The sequence below is a fragment of the Camelina sativa genome, chromosome 1 (genome assembly GCF_030686135.1).
Source record: "Camelina sativa cultivar CO46 ecotype springtype chromosome 1, ASM3068613v1".
Taxonomy (NCBI): Eukaryota; Viridiplantae; Streptophyta; class Magnoliopsida; order Brassicales; family Brassicaceae; genus Camelina; species Camelina sativa.
Genome location: NC_141880.1, coordinates 18,050,397 through 18,070,848, shown reverse-complemented (window position 1 = coordinate 18,070,848; position 20,452 = coordinate 18,050,397). Strand labels below are relative to the sequence as shown.

Below are 20,452 nucleotides of genomic sequence, written 5' to 3'. Positions count from 1 at the left end.
GTGGTGTCGATCGACACCCTAACCAAAATTCCAGAAATTGGTTTGCGGGCGTTACACTTTGACCTCCCCCTTCACGAAAACGTTTTACGAGATCCCCAATGTGAATTGGCATGGCAGGCAGCTGTTTTCCACTGACTTTTTGTTTAGACAGAGTGTTGATCTTTATACATTCTGGGAATTCCATGGCCTGTTACGGTGCATGTCCATGTATCTAATCAACACAACTTACATAACATATTAGATCTCACAAACACCAATGACTTTTCTCATAATCATTGGTTGATCCAAGTCCAATGGTTTTGTAAATCAGCAATTTTCAAATCAGTGCTCTAATGTTCTATTACTATCAGTTTCTCCACAGTTACTCTATGAATAAGCTGATATTCAGGGTCCTGTAATTTAAGTTTAGTATATGATACATGATCTAACACAATATTAGCAAACAAACAATTATCACACAAAATTAAAGCATGGTCTAAGAATGTACCGTACGTTTTCTTAATTGTTTGATCCTCATTAGGTGATTGAAACAGGTTCCCAAGGCATTAATCTTAGAGTCAACAATTGAACAAGGTACCTCAACAAGATTCTGAGCGTAGCAGAAAGATCAGCTTTGTTCCCAGAAGGCAATACCACCAGATCCTTCACGGTGATTCAGAAAGCGATATCTCTTCAAGTTTCTGCTAGCTCTTTTCATCAAGATCAACCCTATGTTGCATGTGCCTTTGAAATACTTGACAATCCTTTCAGCAGCTTGCATGTGTGATACTTTACAATTGTCACTAAAACACTCACAGCTTGCGAGTACATAACAAATGTCTGGTTTGCTAGTACAAAACATCTTCAGACGACTGATCAGCCCATTATACCAGTTACCATTTACACAATCTCTTGAATCATCTTCTAAGATAGATAATTTCCAATTCCCATGGGTGTGGCTTCATCTTCACTTTTTTGTAACTCCCATGCACTGATCAAACCTTTGGCATACGCGCATTGGTATATGAATACCTCAAAACCTTGCAGTTGCTCCAAGTAAATAGTCTTCTGAAAGAAGCCATTCCTAGAAATCCTGCTAACATCCATCTAAGACAGCATGAAGTAATGCACACGGACAATCCCTATCAGATTTCTGATTACCTCGTGTTGAAGTAAAGGTGTTGCATCTATCAAGCTCTCCTTAGAGCTTTGTATGACCACTCATGCCTTGTTCTCCACAACGTGTCCACGTTTGTCTCTTGTCCACTCATGCCTTGTTCTCCACAATTGACTTTGTTCAGCACAATGATTTTATCAGCAAAAGTATGACCTGCAACCACATTTGTAGACCTAGTAGCCACCTCTGTAGCTTCACCCATCTGAGATAGATCACATTGTTGCAGTTTGAATCCATTTGCAAAGCTCTAACTTGCCATGTCATTAACTGCATCCGAACAACTCTGTGTGGTAGCAGCAGACACAACAACTCTGCCCTCCTGAATCCTTTCAGCAGCTTTTCAATGGAAGTGATTCTCACAGTTTCCTGACTGTTGCAGCTTATACTTAACAACAACTAGTTAATGCACTTCTTCTGAGATCATGTCTCTAGGCATCAGAGAAAATTGTTGATTGAGCTCTTTTGCTTTTGGATTGGACGACTTCCATATATAATAGCTATTCCTAGAGCGCCAAGCTTCGACTTAAATATTGTGGTACTCATCAACCACCTAACATCCTTTCTCGGTGAAGGTAACATCTAAACCATCATCACACACCTAACTGCTTCAGCTTCATCTCCAAAAGTGATCTTGTCAGCTAAGCCTGCTCCAAAGTTGTGTAGCCTTCCTTGATTCCCAGTCATGTGTCTTGAACAAGCACTATTAAAGAACCAGTGCTTCAACACAACAATCTGTTGATCATCAACATTTTGAGCAACATATTTTATGTCACGCTTCATGATGTTTACTCGCCAGTATCTTCGAACATCTTTGTGACACTCCTTCAGATGCGTAAGTGGTATAGTACAATCCAGACACTTGAAACATGCAGCTTTGTGGAGGTTCTGACTCGCATAGTAACAATGAAATGTTCAGATCTTCGACACTCCACAGTCTTGCCCCAAATTCTGATCTTGTCCTTGGCATATGAGTTGACTTACATGATTCTTAAAGCTGTAACAATCAACCTTAATATGACCAATCACACCACAATACCAACAACGATGCAGCTTCCCTCTCAGTTGTTCACAATAATCATCTGTTTCGTCTTTTGTACGTTGGACTTAGACACTCGTTTCAACAACATCACCTCTGTTTTGCAGTACTTTTGTTCCACGACCTATGTATTAAATCTTCTGACCATACAAGGACCCATTAACTACACTCTTGAGACCGCTTGAGTTTCCTCATGATTCCTCATACCGCAGTTTGAAATCATAGTACCCTTGTGAGTGATCAGACCCTTGTACAAATATTTTGCTCCTTTACTCAGCTTCTTGTTATTCTTTAGCTGATCCTTAAGGCGTTGTCTCAACATAGAAGAAATGAATTTCTCCTCAGACAACAATTTCTCAAGAGTGAAGACTCTACAAAGCAGCTCTTCCTTCTTAGACATTTGATCATAGTTCTCCTTCTTCTGCAGAATATGATCCTTTGACAGAGCGATGACTTGTTTCTCAACAGATAAGCCAACCACATTATCCTTAGGCTTCAACACAGACTTCTGATTCTCATCATCTTCTTTGGCTGAATCAATATCACTGCATGTCAGACAAGATTTTGTATGATCACAGCCTTGACGGTTATAACACTTCAGCAAGCTTCTTCTTTCCAGTGTAGTATATTCTAATTGGAAGTGTCCATAACCTTGATATTCAGAACTCTAAGATTCTTTCTCTGCACCATATCTGGATGATGAAGATTGATAGTGACGTTGTACACCCTTCAGCCTTCTGAACTGCTTCTTGCTCAGTACTTCCTCATTATCTTGAACATACGTCTGAGTTTCTACAGTCTTTAGAGTGAATGATTCCTCAGCCTTCTGATCGTTCTTTCTCATATGCAGTTCATCTATCTGAACTAATTTCACACATGAATCAACCTTCTATTCACCAGACCTTCTTCAGCACTACCACTTCCATACAAGAGGAGCTTAGTTGACTATTGAAATGACAGGATGATGATACATCCGATTTTTCCTTCTTCACCCTTCTGGTTTTCTCAAAGAAGGCTTTCAAAAGATCTCAAGCTTCTTTCGCCGACATACACTCTTACACCATCACGAACATATCCATTGGCAAGCAGCTGAAAATAGTTGATAGCGCTTCAGCGTTCTATTTTCCCTTTAACTTCTCCTCAGTCGTCCATAGCTTACAAGGCTTTATTACAGTTTCTCCTCTCATGTTCGTAAGTGTTCGAAGTGACCATCCATTTTCAACAGCAAACCACGCTTTCATATCACGACTCTGAATCATTTGTCTGATTTGTGCTTTCCAATCATCATAATGCTCAGCATCAAGCATCAGCGGATTGTTCTCATCAACGAAATTTTGTGGATCCTCCATACCTCGTCTCAAGATCTCACCTGTTGAAAAGATAAATAATTCTTTTATCAGGTGTCTTCTCTGATACCAATTCTTAAGGTATAGAGAAATACAACACACTGATTCACACTTGGAATGCGCAAAGCCAACGCTTTTTTGTTCAATCTTATTAAGAAAATTTATCTTTTACAAGGATACAATTTTGTCTCGGCCCTTACTCAACATATTCTACCCAATAGGATTGATCCAGACTAAGAATGAATCTAAGACTATCTCTTTTCTATCTAACACAACACCCTGTGTAGATCTAAGAGAAGAAAACCAACCTTCTCTCTTTTTATCTATAAGAGAATAAAAACAACCCTCTCTCTTTTCTATCTAGACTCTCACCAGTGTAGATCTAAGAGAAAGAAAAACAATTCTCTGCGCACTTAATCATCTCCCTGATTAACGTCCCAGAGAACTGGGAACACACCTTCTAAGCATTATTTTTCTGGCTTCGAAGTTTACAACTGTATCAATATTACCTAGAGTGCTCAAATTGGCTCGTGACCTACTCCTAAAATATATATATATACACGACTTGAGAAACCCTAGAAGGCGAATCTCCAAGTATCAAGAGATAAGGAAACTGCTTGCTCATTAAGCTTATCCTTTCCTTATTTTTTGTAGAGAATATTCTTCATATCTCCAAGTACAATTTCGTCTCTATTTTCAATGACAAGTCAGCAACCTTCTTCGACACATCATCACATCCATTCACGTCATGCCACGTCAGCTCACACATCCATGTCAGCAACTCAAGCGTTTGTGATCTGATGCACTCCTGATTGGCACAACACTCTGTTCGGCACAACGACTTGTTACTCTTAGCGAGTTGTTCCAGAAACTGCATTTACATTAAAGAACCATAAGATTTCTGAAATTCTTTGATCTTCTCCTCGCCGAGATGAAATCAATTATCAACCTGTCGATATCTCTGAAGATAGATAGCAGCGGAATTGTGATATGGTTATGGAGAAGATTATTCCTCTGCCGCCAGACACTGTAGACCAATAGACCATAGCGTGAACTAGCAGTAAACTACGAAGAAATTTATCTACATACATAATATATGATTTCATATAAATAACTTGAGTTAATAAAGTCATCAAATAAGAACTGACATAGATAATTTAGTAGATGAGAAAAAAATATATATAACCAGATGAAAGAATACATTTACCCAATCAACCAAAGCAACTTTAGCAACAAGTTAAACAATAAGAAATGAAGAACTTGGAAGTCATTAGCTGATCATCTGGTCTAACGTATCTTATTGCCTCATTTTCCTCTATCATATCTTCCGATAGATTGCTCATGAATCTGTTAGTTACAATTGTCCTATATATAAACTATATTGCAATTGTTCGTATATAACCATTTGCAATTGCGTAGATAGCTTCAATGTAACAATCCCACGATGCATGTAATGTGTAAGTAAACCTGCTTGGAGACCTGAAAAAAAAAACAGTTGTTTACCTTGCCCGCTTATTCCTCGCGACCCTTCTTCTGATCACGGACATCTAAACTATTCTTCTAACAAGGCCTTGGACGTTTGACAGGTATTATTTTATCAGACACAAGAAAGAAAGAACAAGTACTACAGTATAGTACTATTACTTAGATTAGATTTTTTTTTTTTTTGTAAAATGGACAAATATCTTGAGGGAAAGAAAACAAGAGAAACAATTAACTAGAAAAATATTATATAGTTAGGGTTTTTTGAAGACTCTGCCGGCGATAAGAGCAGCTTCCATGACAATGGAGATGACATCAATCACTTCATCAGCATCGCATTTGTTACCTTTGAACGTCGGTTGCTTCTTCTGGCTAAAATTGTTCATGCAGTTAATGAACTTCTGACTACACTCTTGGCTTAGATAGTCATCTACACATTAATAATAACATATTATATAAGTAAAAGAAATGTAACACTTTTTAGTTATAAGTGGGAGTAGAATTAGAAATAGAGAGAGTCGTTGTTACTATTCTTGGATTGGACACAAGCATCATGGTTCATGCAACAAGAATCAAGACCATCACAAGGTCTCTCACCAGGACATCCACTGTAAAGTAGTCCACAATACTTCCCATACCTCAGAAATGGAGGCACTGTCCAATTTTACAAATTATAATCATGTCTCATGCATACATAAGCGAATTTTTATTACAAAGAAGCAGCTTTGAGATTATATGTTACCTGAACAGAACTCTGATTCACATTTCCGGCTACATTCTTTACTCTGCCAAAACAAATCAAGATCATTATAAACCGGATCTAAACCAAAGGACATAGCAAGTACCAAAATTCCCGGTTTATATATACTAGAATATGAAAGCATCATATATGATCGGTTAAGTTTGACTGACCAAGGAAATGGAGGGATGTGTGAGCTGAACACCGACGTTAAGCGCAGAGACGGAGACAGAGAAGAAGAAAAGGAAAGAGAAAAGTATGATCGGAGCCGCCATAGTTGAACTGGAAAGCTCGGAAAGTGAGAAGAATATAACTTTGGTTTTGGTGAAAATGAAATGAGTAAGGAAGAAGGTAGAAGACGAAGAGCCTGTGACTCTCTCTTTGGCTTCTTCTATCTCGTGACTCATATGTTTGGTAATGGCACAATAATGAATGTGATTCTACATATTTACCCCTATCTAATCTAGTGGGTAGTGACCCTTTCGTCGTCACATTTATTTAGTTTTCCTCACACGTAAATTATTAAATCTTGACTCTCGAGCTACCAAAAACAATACAGCTCATGCTCACCATTAAATATAATTATTGGTGGTTTCATTATACAAAATCGCTTAACCGGAGTAAAACCGGTTGGTGGAAGCTAATCATTATTTTTTGTTTTATTTTTTCCTATTGGAAAATGAGATACCTATCCAGATTTTCTATACATCCACATGTATGTATATCTATTTTACGTAACATCCTTGTGCCATAAATAAATAAACATCTGTAATCTCGGTGTTTCAAGTAAGTTTTTTATATGCCACAAAAAAAGCAATAGAACCAAAAAATGTAATAGTCTAGCGTAGTTTGTTTTCGTTTCTTTTTGCAGGTTTCTTTAAATTTGAACGATTTATCTTGATTATATGATTTTTCCTGTGTGTATTTGTCAATGAAACGATACCGTCTTTATCGTCTCATTGTGGTCTTTATAAAGAAGACTTAGACAGAAAAAAAAAAGAAGAAGAACTATATACATAGAGCTCTCAAACAAAGAGACTTTATATCCTCTTATATATGTTGTTGATTGATGTGATGATATTATGTTCAAGTATGTTATATGTTGTTTAGTTAAAAAAATGGAGGAATGTAAAATCATAGATGATATATCAAAACGTTTGCTGATTTATTTGATAATTTTAAAGAAACAGAATTGTTGTTTCTTTTGTAACCGAAGATTAATGGGTTGTTCCAACACATCATTATAGTTAAATCATGTGTCGTCATTGAATTATTTATGATTTATCGTTTTCACGTAATAGAATATTCATAAAATCTAAATATTATAATTATGATTTATAGTTTAAAAATATACGTAAATTTCAAATAAATTAGAGTAATTTGAAGTTTAGAAAACCACCCACATGTAAAGAAGGTAGGGGCAAGATTCTGTTTATGCTTTAACAAAAGTTTCTATTCATGTATTTAGAGAATAAGGTGGCCTGTCACGTTGTAATGGCTAATAAAAAACAGGATCATGTTATACCAAATGCACTTTTACCACGTTAAAGAATAAGACTTTCGAAGTCTAATAGATCATATATAATCATAACTCATAAGAAACGTAGCTAAACAATAGATATATATATATATATATATATATATATATATGGATAATAATAAGTAATAACATATAATTTAAGCCCAAACATAGCATAAACATCACGGGCCAACAAACAAGACATCAATCACTTGAACAGAAGCATAATTTAAATAATAATGATAGTAACGCCCCGATCCATTGAAGCCCTCAAGAATACTTATGCGTCTCTGTCCCTTTTACATTCCACTGGCATGACCGGAAACCTAGTCCGGTCGGTACAATAGTTGTAGATGGTCCACTTCGAGCGGACCCATTTGAGACGACGCCATTGGTAAGCGTCAAGGTCACGAAATTCCTTTTGGTCCCACCACATGCGGCCCTGGGTGGCACAGTACTTAGCCTCCACAGAAGCTTGGCAACCATCAATGTGGAATCCTTTGTAGGATGCAATGAAAGGTGCATTGGCCCAATTGGTTTTCTCTAAACCGCCTCTCGTGGCCCAATCATCGGCGTTCCAAAGGCTCGAGTAAAGCTTCATCGGTTGGTTGAATGGGAAACGCACTCCTAGATCCTTGGAGTTCTTGAACGTCCGGATTGGTATGTTGTCAACAAAGAATCTGATAAAGAAAATCAAATAGTATATCGGTTATAGTAAACCACGGTTTTGAATACATGACTCTCATAGTCTATTAATTTGAAAACCCCACAACAGAGACTAGTGAGTGAGTCACATAGGCTAGGCTCATTTCAACATTAGAAAGAAAACAAATGAAAAAGCTGAAATGTGTTGAACTTTTTGACTCAAAAGTCTCTCTGTCTAAGATAATCTTACAAGACCCCACTACTTTTGATAAGATCAAGATAGGGCCACGCCCAAGGTTAAGAAAAAAAAAATACCAATAGTTTGAAAATGCACCGAACAATGAAAAAAACAATAAAAAACAGTAGTAGGACCATGTTAAATACTGACAACTTTTCACCATATAATAATATATACGAATAAAATGTGTAATGTAAGTAATGAGAGGATAGAGGTCATTCATACACGATCTGGTACATGTTCCAGAGGATGGAGTAAGTGTGGTAAGCCTTAGATGGATCGAACCAGAGATAGATGCGTTGTTCTCTGTTTCCTTTTCCTCCTGTGAACACATTCGTCTGCAATATTGCTGGTTGTCCTGTCCTGTTCCCAAGAAACTCGAAGTCTATCTCGTCATGCTCGTTGTTGGTCGATGACAGCTTCACACATTCATACAAATTAATAATTAATTATTTTGAAGGTTGAGATTTGTGTATTAATTAGATTAGTAGGGAAAGAAACTCACATAGAAAGCTGTGACGACTCCAGCTGTGTCACCAGCCGGAAGCTTTATGTGCATACTGAAATGTCCAAACAAATATGACCCTTTTGATTGAAACCCTGTCCCTGTTTTTTTCAATACACAAGTAACTAAGTTAGTGAGTGAGTGTACCAAAGATCTTGGGGCCTAAGAGCATGGGCAGCAGCGTTCCTTTGCTGCGTCCTTCAGTATAAAATTATTAAATTTAAATAGAAATTCGCCAATTATCAAAGGGACGTTCCTTAAAAAGGGACGTATTTATCTCCGTCCTTCGCTACACGTGGCAGCGTGTGCTACATCTCTGCCGTTCTTCTCTAATTCGTCTCCCTTCTTCTTCTTCGGTTTGATTTCCTCTCGTAAGTCTCTCCTCGATTTCTCTTACTCTTCCGATAGTGTATCTCTCTCTCTTACTTTCTCTCGTCTCATCAACGCCGCCGTTGAAATCGTCTCGCTTGTTCCTGATTGATTCAGCTTCCTCTGTTCATCAAGCTCCTGACTTGAGATCTTTCATCGGTTAAACATCGGCGGCAGCGATTAGATTTCTCCTAAGATTTCTGCTAAAGTGTCGACTCTTTTTAGTTGCAACCAGGTTTGTACCCATCAGACTGTGAGATTGATTGATAATTTAACGAGAGTTGGGGTTGTCTTGTCTTGTCTTTTAATCTTTCGTTTCTGGGTTTTTTGTTCTGTTTGTCAACACTTTAGGGAACAGTACAATCATCTCTAGCTACAGAGTTTCGAATCCATTGCAGCAGAACCAGTTAATTACTCACAAGGTACGTTTGTTACTTACTTAGATCATTTTGGGGTGTTTGTTTTAAACTTGGCAAAAGATTATATCGTTTTGTGCATTGTGTAGATTCTCTCATGTCTCGATTTGTGTTTGTTTGCTGGTTTGGTTTGGTCTCGAATTGTTAATTCCAATATGGGACTAGAGAAACTTGAGGCTTTAAGTCTGAGCAATTATTTTACTGTGTCACCAAGTTGATCATCAGTGTGTGTAGTATTGTGTCACGACCAAGTTAATCTGGATTACGTTTTGTTACTTAGATCATTTAGCAAGCAGCTTTCTTTCAGTCATTGATGAAAGTCTCTTTGAAAATGTTTAATGGTAGATTCCAAACCCGCACCGTTGTTCACATACCCATGGACGCTCCTACCGAACAACAACAACCGGCTCAGCTCAGCTCCGGAAACGACCGTGAAATTTTCCGACAAACCTTGTAGAACACTCTCCTGCGGCGTTCTTTCTACCTCCCTTCTTTCAAGATTTACGGTGGTGTCTCTGGTTTTTACGATTACGGTCCTCCTGGCTTCGCTCTTAAGAATAATATCCTCAAATTTTGGCGTGAAGTAAGTAAGCATCATTCATTCATTTATTCACTTACTTACACAATATTTTGTTTATTTTTACTTTGATCTTGATTTTTCTCTATGTTTGTGTTTTTTACAGCACTTCGTTTATGAGGAGCATATGCTGGAAATTGAATGCCCCAGTGTCACACCTGAGGCTGTTCTCAAGGCTTCAGGGCATGTTGACTACTTTCACGATCAGGCCAATCTAGAGCTCGGTGGTCATTGGATCTCCACTGTATTGATGTACTTGTCCAATGTTCAAAAGGGCGGAGAGACAGTGTTTCCCATGTGGTTTAACTATCATTTATACACATGTAGAATACTCTAGACTATCTTGAACATCCATTTGGTTAATATAATTTGAGGGACCAAACTTTGTCCTACACCAATGCACATGCAAACTTAAGAAACTCTGATAATAAGATTAATATATTTGAGGGACCAAAATTTGTCCTACACCAATGCACATGCTCTAAGGTGAATGACAAAAACAAAATAGATGTTTTATACATTCTACAAAATAAAATTTAAGTACTGTTTTTGTAGAATATTAGAAATTATTAATGATATTTACTTAATCTAATGAAATGAAAATGTAGTTTTAAAAGCAAAAAAAGTAGCACTTAAATATAAAGCTTTTGTTTATGTACCAAATAAAGTTTTAAAAGAACATCAAAACATAGTTTGGTCACTAGATTTTTGGTAATAGTAAATGTACCAGTGTATTTATCGAGGATGAGCTGAAGTTCGGAACCACCTCTGAACTGTTTCTGGTGGTCAAAAGCCCAAGTTGGGACGTAGTTACGGCCAAAGGGTACATCAATGGCCTTACGTGGAGGAATAGCCATCACCATTGTTGAAGCTGCCATTAGAAACAGAGCCATTAGAGCCCATGGAGATGAAGAAACTGCCATGGGTGTGTTTAGAAAAGGATAGAGAGAAAGATGGTGATGATGGTGAGAGAAGCCAAAGGGGGTGTGGGTGGCTTTATATAAGGACGACTTGTTTCTTAGGAGGCTCTCTTCTTTTTTACGATAATTATCATTTTTTTTTATTATAATTTTCTTATTCAAGTTTCTCGGACCTTTCTATTTCATTTTTTATTTATTAAATTTTTTAACAATGGCTTACAACTGTAATATAGACATCATACGTACAGCTATACAGCTTTCACAATCAATTACTTATTTGAACTGTGAAATACATCTTTATGCATTGTTGGGTGAATAGTGAATGTTGATGATTCAATTTTGTGGTGAGATTTTTCATTTTTGTTGCACAAAACTAAACAACTCTTCAATTTTATTTATGATAACTAAACAACTCTTTATAAATTGTCCCACTCTTTATATAAACATTTTACTTGGTATTTGGTATCTAAATCAGACGAATGTTAGATTTTCAATAAACTTGTCCTTCTATATAAGTTTAATACTCTTGTTTTGAGAAGATATCTTGGTCAAATCAAATTATCATAGGTAAGTAATGAACTTTTTTTTATATAACCTTTATCGGTTGATCCAGTCAAATTTTCTTGCCCAAAAAAAAAAGATCCAGTCAAATTCTAGGAACGCACCAAAGTATTTCAAAAATGGATTTTTTTATGATATGATAATTGATAAGTAACGAACTTAAATACAATGAATTGATTTTATTAGTAACAAATGTATAGATACTTATCGTGTCAGATAATCTCTATTGGGAACCAACCAAAAAAAACTATTATAACTAGCTAAATAGTTTTTAAAAAAATGTTTTGGCTAACATCAAAGTAGAAATTTTTCCAACATCTTAGGGCATCATTAATGGGAGAATTTTTTTTGTGTGTTCTTAGATTAAATATATAGTGAAAATAATGTTAGATCAGTTGTTAAGATCATAGGTAAAAAAAATGGGAGAACTAATTATGGTATTCTTAGAATAAAGATATAGTGAAATAATGTAAGATCAGTAGTTAAGATCTTTTGTTAAAAAGCTAGTTATTGGGAGAACATGTTTAAGATCATAAGATTTAATAATATAATATTCATAAACATTTTACAAATTATAAAAACTTATAAAATAACATTTAAATTGCTTACTTATAAACTTGTAAATAAAATGTAAAAAAACAAACAAACATATTACTTAATTAATTATAGCAGATAAACATCTTATTTAATGAATACATAGTTTAATGTCCAAATTTATTCTATATAAGCTCTATCAAATCCTCCTTTAATTTCTGATGTGCTTGTCTATCACAAATTATTGTATGGCCATCACCTAAACCCTCAAGATTTGAAGGCATATTGTATGGCGGTGAATATGGCGAGAACGAAGTTTTCGCCGTTTTGGAGAGAAAGACAAATCTTAGACTCGATTTCAAAGAAGGATGAAAGAAATGAATATTTTTCTTTATCTCCAAAATGTCTCGACCAATCAGAATAGAGGAAAGAAAGGAGAACTGGGCTTTAGATCAGTTATATTTCAAAACCAAAATTATTGATCTAAACCCACTATTCTTTTTTTTATTAATAGAATTGGACTAAGAACATACCAATAGTTATGCCGTTAATGATGGACTTATGGTGTTCTAAACTGTTGTTACTATTACCATGGCTTTGCATCAGGTAGAACTGTTTCTATCCGGAACCAAAAGAGAAGTACTATAGCTAGCTTAATAATTTTAAACAATTTTGGCCTATATCAAGGTGTGGAATAAATTTTCAACATCTTATGGTATTCCAACACTACTATCAAAATATTAGAAGATTACAAAGCAATAATGTAAAACTTTGTCATACATAGAAGAAAAATAATGACTATTTGTGGAACATATCCAAGCATAATAATAGAATTGGTAAAAAGTACATTAAAAAAAGGATTATTAAAATGTAATTGTCGGACACCATAAGGGTGGCTCCATGTGTCCTCCCTACAGTCCTACACTATGCGTTTACGGTTATACCTCCACTTCTCTCCTTTATCTCTCTCACTTCATTTATACTATATTTTTAGTTTAAGGTAATTTAATAATAATAATAATACATTATGATTTCAGTAGTTAAACTTTAATGTCGGAGTAAATTGCCACTTTTTGTGTGCCCAAGTTCTCTCTCCGCCAATTTTGGTCCAAGACTTTTTGACATATGTATATTTTTGTATTATTTATTATTTATAATATTTAAAGCCAAAACTTATTTTTAAGAGTCCGACCTATGCAGGCTCTATCCTCACTAGTATAGTCTTTTCTTTTCTTTTTACATTAACGGAACTATTATTAAACCACATGAACAAATCCGTTGAACCGGATAGCAATAAACCAGAGACATCACATAAACAAACTACTGTATTCCAACAAAAAAAAAACAGAAAAAAGAGAGGTTTGCAAAATTACTTTCCTCTCTCTACATTACCATAAATAGCTGGCTAGACATCGTCAAAAAATGATTAACATCGAACAGATCCTACCAAACTATCATCACTTAGTTTAGTTGCTTGTTAAAGTTTGGCATCTTAGACATTGCAAGAGGAGACTTCAAATGTGGCTATTGAATCCGTTTAATTTGCCAGACTGTTATAGGTCGAAAATCTTGATTTTGGTTCGAGTAGATGAGACTTGAAAAGTCGCCCAAACAAAAATACCAAACTAGATTTCTTACTTTTTATTTTATATTTAGTACTTTATCATAGAATGATTGGTTGTGATACAGTGGTATAAACACTTGTAAGTTTTAGTGATATCAAATGTTGGCTATATATAGTTTTGTTAGTTCTTATTGTAAAAATTTGAGCCGTTGGTACATTAAACAAACTTGTGAATTTTATAAAATTTCTAAGAAATAGTGAATCTATGTATAAAATAAACCAATAGACCACTAGTATTCATTAATATATGTATGATATAAATCAGTAAATTTATGAGTGAAATGTGGCATTAAGCATATGAAGATCCAGAGCCTCCCGATTATAACACATAATTTTGAATCCAGAAAATTATTTTATATATATATATATATATATATATATATATATCTAGAAAGTTATAGATGGTCATGTTGGATACACTTTGATGACTTAAGAGCCCAAAATATCCTTACAATGGAGTGATAAGGACAAGATAGACTCAAATAATCCTATTAGAATTAAGAGTTATCTAGTTCTCCTAGAAATAGGAAAGGAAAAGCCCTATATATATCAATTGTTGAGTTGACAATGATATGAAAGAAGAGTGCTTTATTATTTAGTTTTGAGTTATTTTCTAAGCAATAATAAAGAGTGATTCTTATAAAAGCAAAGTCTTACATCTTATAGGTCATTTACAACAAAACAAAATACACACACATATATATATATATATATATATATATTGTTATATGAAATATTAGGACTCAAAATTATTAAAATTCTAGTATACTAAACATTAAAGATAGATGTAACCTTTATACTACACAAAATATTCAAAAAGTATAAAATCAAATAGTATCATAAATAACGACAATTAGGAAAAAAACGTCAATTTCAAAAATATTCCTTTTTTTTTTGAACAAACAGATGCTTTATTCATATCAAATCAAAGCAAATACAGAAAGATTCAGAGATCTCAAGGTTTTAAAAGATACAAAGGTTACAAATATGGGTATTCCCATAAGCCAAAAAAAATAGATAGGATACATCGAGATAGGATCCGTGAGAGCAGTGAACCAATCACTAGATAGCGGCATGGGACATAAGAGATCACGGTAGCTCGAAAGATCACCCTCGAGAAAATTGATGAGTGACAGGATAGTAATGGTCGAGCGATCTTGTGACGTTAGAAGTAGAACCATAGCCAAGAAAACCACCAGATTGAGGAGCATTAACATGAGCAGAGCATTGGCAAAGATTCTGTTAGACCAAGGTTTGATGGTCCAGGGTCGGATGCTTTAACATCTAAAGTGGAGGGTCAGGGTCAGATTGGTTGCGCCATAAATAACTTCGATAGCGATCATAACGAGTGATGTAGATGGTGCTGAAGAAAGCTTGCTTGAAGTCGTAAGATGTAAGAGCTAAGTTCCAGGGCATAAGACCATTCTGCTTCAAGACTCTAACAGCAGACCATACTAGTGAATCAAGAGATAAAAGGTGCCAAAGAATATAGCAATACCGTAACAATACAAGTGGGTTCTATCTCACTTGGTATCGTCGGCCAAAGAGATTAAGAATACCACACAAAGCATGTAAACGGTTTGACAGAGAGGAATCGGAAAAAGTATAGGCTTGGTCTATTTAGTTTCTAGTATCACATACAAGGTGAAAATGATGGTATAAGGGTGACATCTGAAGGCGCTAGATGGGGTTGGATTTAGAACACAATGAAACTTCAAGGTGTTATAACCAAACCACACAGCTAGACGAAGATCAGAAACCAGGGTTCTTACATAATACTCTCGACACCGAAGCAGTCTAGATAATTGAAGTCCCAGATGGAGTCTTCGGCCAACGAGATTAAACTAAACAACTAGACAAATGCTATGGATTGACATAGAGATAGATATTGGACCTGGACTTTTGGAATTTTGGCTTGACTACTTGGCTGAAGAGTAGCAACACCATTTATTTAAAACAATGTATATAAAGTCATAACTTATCAGTTTAAATTTCAGTTAAAATTGAAAATGTACACCAAAACAACAAAAGTAAATGGTAATATTAATCAACAAATTTGTAAGGCCGCTTAGATTTGTTTAGAAAATGATTCTGACCACATAAAATTAAGACTTTCGAATCCAACTCCGTTGAATAACAAAAAAAAAAAAGACAAACTCCAACACGTAAAAGATGATTTCAAGATTTTATTTAGCGTTTAGGCGATCTTGCTATAAAATTAGTATTACATCACATATAAATGTCTATCGTAATTTATTATCTCATGATGTAGAAGAAAATAAAATTTAAAAGCCATTGATCGACCTATAAAACCTCAAGGAGTGAAACCCATGATAATAAGGTTGTAAGGGGTTTAGAACTTTTCAAGGACTGTGGTACTTGATAGTGCCCGCTACCAAAAAACCTCAAAAATACTATTCTCATTACCAAACCGGCTGCAGAATGGATTAAACCGCTTTATCCTTATCACAATGTTATTGCATACGTAGACATATGCTGTAATACATATGTTTCAATGTGTAAGTCTGCATAAATGAGATAAGACATGATGTTTATACGGACGCATATATCTGATATAATAAATAGGATTGTTTTACTATGTATTACATAGATCAAAGACGCCAATATATATGCAAATATATATCATTATGTTCTTCTAACGAATCTACGGATCTACCGTTTCATATATGCATGTAAATGATATTGCGCCACTAAAAGCTCTATACGTAATGAGATACTTATTAATTGATTAAGATTTGGGGTCTGTTCTTTTTAGTGTCGCTCGATGAGCGATAGCGACAAAAAAAATAGACAAAAACAACATCTTAATCAGTTTAATAGTCGCTGCAACTGGGAAAGGAGTCGCCGTTTCTGTTGTGATGACTGACGGCAACTGTCGCTTGAAATTCCAGCGACTCCGCTTTCACCTCCGCAACAATTTTCTCTCACTCTAGCGACTAGTCCGTCATTGTCTATTGGGCTGTATCTGTTGGGTTTGTTTGTGTTAGGCTAAAGTCTATTACTTGTTAATGACGGTTGTAATATCTTGTGTTGTAACCCTAGAAGTCGTGTGTATATAAACGACATTATGAACAATGAATAAAGGCAAGCAAGTTCGATATCCAATTCTACATCGTATCAGAGCTTAAGATCAAAATTTCTCATTCATAAATTGTTCTTCTTCTTTGTTAGTCGATATTTTCGATATTTGTCTTTTCTCTAGTTGAGAATTTGGTGTTATTCGGAGATGTCAAGTGACGAAAGTAAAACAGCTGCTACGACTCTTGTTTCGCAAACGGTGGCGGTGTCGCCGTATTTGTTGTCAAATTCTGACAATCCCGGAACGTCTATCTCCTCTATTACTTTGAATGGAGATAACTACAACGAGTGGTCAGAGGAGATGTTGAACGCTCTGCATGCGAAGCGGAAGACAGGCTTCATCAACGACACGATTCCGCAACCTCCTCTCGATGATCCTGATTATGAAAACTGGAAGACAGTTAACTCGATGATTGTGGGGTGGATCCGTTCGTCGATTACATCAAAGGTGAAGTCCACCGTGACCTTTGTATCTAATGCACATCAATTGTGGGAGGATTTGAAGCAGAGTTTCTCTGTTGGAAATGAAGTTCGTGTCCATCAGATCAAGGCTCAACTTGCTTCGTGTAGACAAGATGGGCAGAGTGTTTTAGACTACTATGCAAAATTGTGTACTTTGTGGGATGAATTGCACACTTACTGTCCTCCTCCGGTATGTTCTTGCGGTGGGTGTTCGTGTGGTGTAACGGCCAAGTTTGTCAAAGAAACAGAGAAAGAGAAGCTTCATCAGTTCTTGTTAGGACTTGATGATGCGCGGTTTGGAGGGTTATGTACGAACTTCGTTGGCAAAACACCCTTGCCTTCTCTTGGTGAAGCGTATTCGAAGGTTATCTGCGAAGAACAACGGTTGTCCTCTGCTTGTGGTCGTGAACAGCTACATGATGCCGTTGGTTTCATGGCTCGACGTGAATCCCATGAACCTTTGTTAGTTAAAGATGCAACGCCTGAATTGGTTGCGTATTTGGGACATTCTGATCATCAAGAAAGTCATAAGCTTGGCTCTTCTTCCATCCTAAAACCCGGAAGCAGGACACTCTGTTCTCACTGTGGGAGAACAGGGCATGACAAACGTGATTATTGGCAGCTTATTGGCTTCCCTGACTGGTGGGAAGAGCATTCCCAGGGTCGAGGCAATGGACGGGGACTGAGAGGAAGAGGATCTGGAACAGGTCGTGGTCGAGGAGCGGTCACAGCCCATGCTACTACTTCCAATCAGTCAGTCTTTCCTGAGTTTTCACAAGATCAGTTGAAGTTGTTGCAGCAGTTGCTTGCTGAAAAAGCAAACAAAGAAAAGCAAGGGACTGGTGGTGGTGATAGATTATCTGGTAAGAAAGCTCTAGGTGATATTATTCTTGATACAGAAGCTTCTCATCATATGACAGGAAATCTCTCTTCTCTTCAACACATTGCAAAGATTTCTCCTTGTTCTGTTGGTTTTGCGGATGGAAGTAACACTTTTGCCTTGTGTGTTGGAAGTTTGCCACTGTCATGCACAATCTCTTTAGAAAATGTCCTTTATGTGCCAAGTTTGAATTGCACATTGATTTCTGTTTCAAAAATTCTAAAGCAAACAAAGTGTGATGCGTGGTTTAGTGATGAATTTTGCGTTTTGCAGGATCGTTCTTCGAAGACTTTGATTGGAAGTGGTGAAGAGCGTGATGGGGTTTACTACTTGAAAGAGGTTGTTTCAGCTAAGATACACAGTGTGAAAGCTGCTGTTGACGACACATTGTGACATCAACGTCTCGGGCATCCTTCGTTTTCTGTGCTTTCCGATTTACCTATGTTTTCTAGTTCCAATAAATTGGCTGGCTCTAGTTCTTGTGACGTTTGTTTTAGAGCCAAGCAGACAAGAGAAGTTTTTAATGATAGTTTTAATAAAGCAGACGACTGTTTTTCTTTGATTCATTGCGATGTTTGGGGACCCTATCGGGTTCCGGCTTCTTGTGGAGGAGTTTATTTTTTAACTATTGTTGATGATTTTTCAAGAGCCATTTGGACCTTCTTAATGTTGGAGAAATCAGAGGTTCGTGGCATTTTAATGAATTTTCTCGCATATGCTGAAAAACAGTTTGGTAAAACAGTCAAAATGGTGCGTAGTGATAACGGTACGGAGTTCATGTGTCTCTCTTCGCATTTTCGGGAACAAGGCATTCTACATCAGACTTCTTGTGTTGGCACTCCACAACAGAATGGAAGAGTCGAACGCAAGCATAGACATATTCTTAATGTGGCTCGCGCCTTGCAGTTTCAAGCCCATTTGCCGATAAAGGTTTGGGGAGAATTGGTTCTTACTGCGGCTTACCTGATCAATCGCACACCATCATCAATACACAAAGCTATTTCTCCTTATGAGGTTCTTCATGGATGTAAGCCGACTTATGATCAATTGAGAGTGTTTGGTTCTGCTTGTTATGTGCATCGCGTCTCTCGGGATAAAGATAAATTTGGGGAACGTAGTCGTATTTGTATCTTTGTTGGCTATGCTCTTGGCAAGAAAGGGTGGAAGGTTTATGACATTGAGAAGAATGTTTTTTCTGTCTCTCGTGATGTTGTTTTCAAGAGATGGTTTTTCCTTATGCTGAACATACGTAAACTTTTTCGTCGGTTCCTCCGAGCTCCGGTGTTGTTGATGGAGATTGGCTTCTTCCACCGGATTCTCGAGTGAGGGAGAGTCCCAATGAGGCTGTTCTTCCACCGGATGTTCCCGTGAGGGGGAGTCGTCCTGATGAGGTTGTTCCCGTGACTCCGGTTGTACCATCGTCACCCTAATCTCCCTCGTCACCTGCGTCTCCGGTGTCTCCGGCTGTTGACGTCGTTGCACCGCTGGTTGTTGTTCCGGTTAATGATCCTCCTGCCCCTGTTCCTTTACGTCGTAGTGAAAGAACACGAAAAGAAAACGTCCGTTTAAGTGATTATGTTGTTAATCATCATGTGTTGTCTACAAATGCGGATACCCATCACGCTGCACCCGCTCAACAATTCGAGTCTTCCCAAACGGTCCAAGGTATGTCTCTTCTTTCCTTGACGGATTATGTGTTTGATGAACAATTCTCTCCAGGGCATCAGGCATTCTTAGCCATTATTATCCAATCCAAGGAACCGAAAAATTTTAAAGAGGCAATACGCATCAAAATATGGAATGATGCAATGACTACGGAAGTTGTGTCTCTTGAAGACAAGGATACATGGGATGTCACAATGTTACCCGAAGGTGAAGTAGCTCTCGGTTGTCAATGGGTGTACAAAACAAAGTATTATGCTGACGGAACGATTGAGAGGTACAAGGCTCATCATGTTATACTCGGTAACCACCAGGTTGAAGGAGAAGATTATAACGAGACGTTTGCACCCGTGATTAAAATGACCACTGTTTGCTCCGTACTCCGGTTAGTTGCTGCTAAACAATGGGAAGTGTATCAAATGGATGTTAATAATGTCTTCCTCCATGGTGATTTAGAAGAAGAGGTTTACATGCAACTTCCTCCTGGTTTTCGTCATTCACACCCTGACAAAGTTTTCCGTCTTAAAAACTCACTTTACGGTCTTAAACAAGCACCTCGTTGTTGGTTCAAGAAGTTGTCTGATGCATTGCTTTGGTTTGGGTTTGTTCAGTCCTATGATGATTATTCATTATTTTCCTACACTTGTGCGGGTATTGAGCTTTGCGTCTTGGTCTATGTCGA

General features: G+C 36.8%; 3 protein-coding genes across 4 annotated transcripts; 1 reads left to right on the top strand and 2 right to left on the bottom strand.

The window, feature by feature from the left end:
• Positions 1-5,149: 5,149 nt before the first annotated feature.
• LOC109124780 (phospholipase A2-alpha) lies at positions 5,150-6,305 on the bottom strand. Its single transcript, XM_010414684.3, has 4 exons — positions 5,933-6,305; positions 5,763-5,805; positions 5,549-5,674; positions 5,150-5,450 (listed from the first exon to the last, which is right to left on the bottom strand). The coding sequence occupies exons 1-4, from the start codon at positions 6,164-6,166 to the stop codon at positions 5,275-5,277; spliced, it is 579 nt and encodes a 192-aa protein (XP_010412986.2). The 5' UTR covers positions 6,167-6,305; the 3' UTR covers positions 5,150-5,274.
• Positions 6,306-7,303: 998 nt separating this feature from the next.
• LOC104699360 (xyloglucan endotransglucosylase/hydrolase protein 4) lies at positions 7,304-11,102 on the bottom strand. 2 transcript variants are annotated; one of them, XM_010414678.3, is made up of 4 exons: positions 10,756-11,102; positions 8,667-8,767; positions 8,387-8,580; positions 7,304-7,958 (listed from the first exon to the last, which is right to left on the bottom strand). In XM_010414678.3, exons 1-4 carry the CDS (start codon positions 10,949-10,951, stop codon positions 7,559-7,561), a joined length of 891 nt encoding a protein of 296 aa, XP_010412980.1. In that variant the 5' UTR covers positions 10,952-11,102; the 3' UTR covers positions 7,304-7,558. The 2 variants fall into 2 exon arrangements, with proteins under 2 accessions (XP_010412980.1, XP_087316740.1); XM_087460614.1 differs by having other exon boundaries at positions 8,667-8,828; positions 10,505-10,995.
• Positions 11,103-16,774: 5,672 nt separating this feature from the next.
• On the top strand, positions 16,775-18,760 carry LOC104709792 (uncharacterized). The gene is made up of 2 exons (XM_087509242.1): positions 16,775-18,091; positions 18,382-18,760. Exons 1-2 carry the CDS (start codon positions 16,915-16,917, stop codon positions 18,414-18,416), a joined length of 1,212 nt encoding a protein of 403 aa, XP_087365368.1. The 5' UTR covers positions 16,775-16,914; the 3' UTR covers positions 18,417-18,760.
• Positions 18,761-20,452: the final 1,692 nt, after the last annotated feature.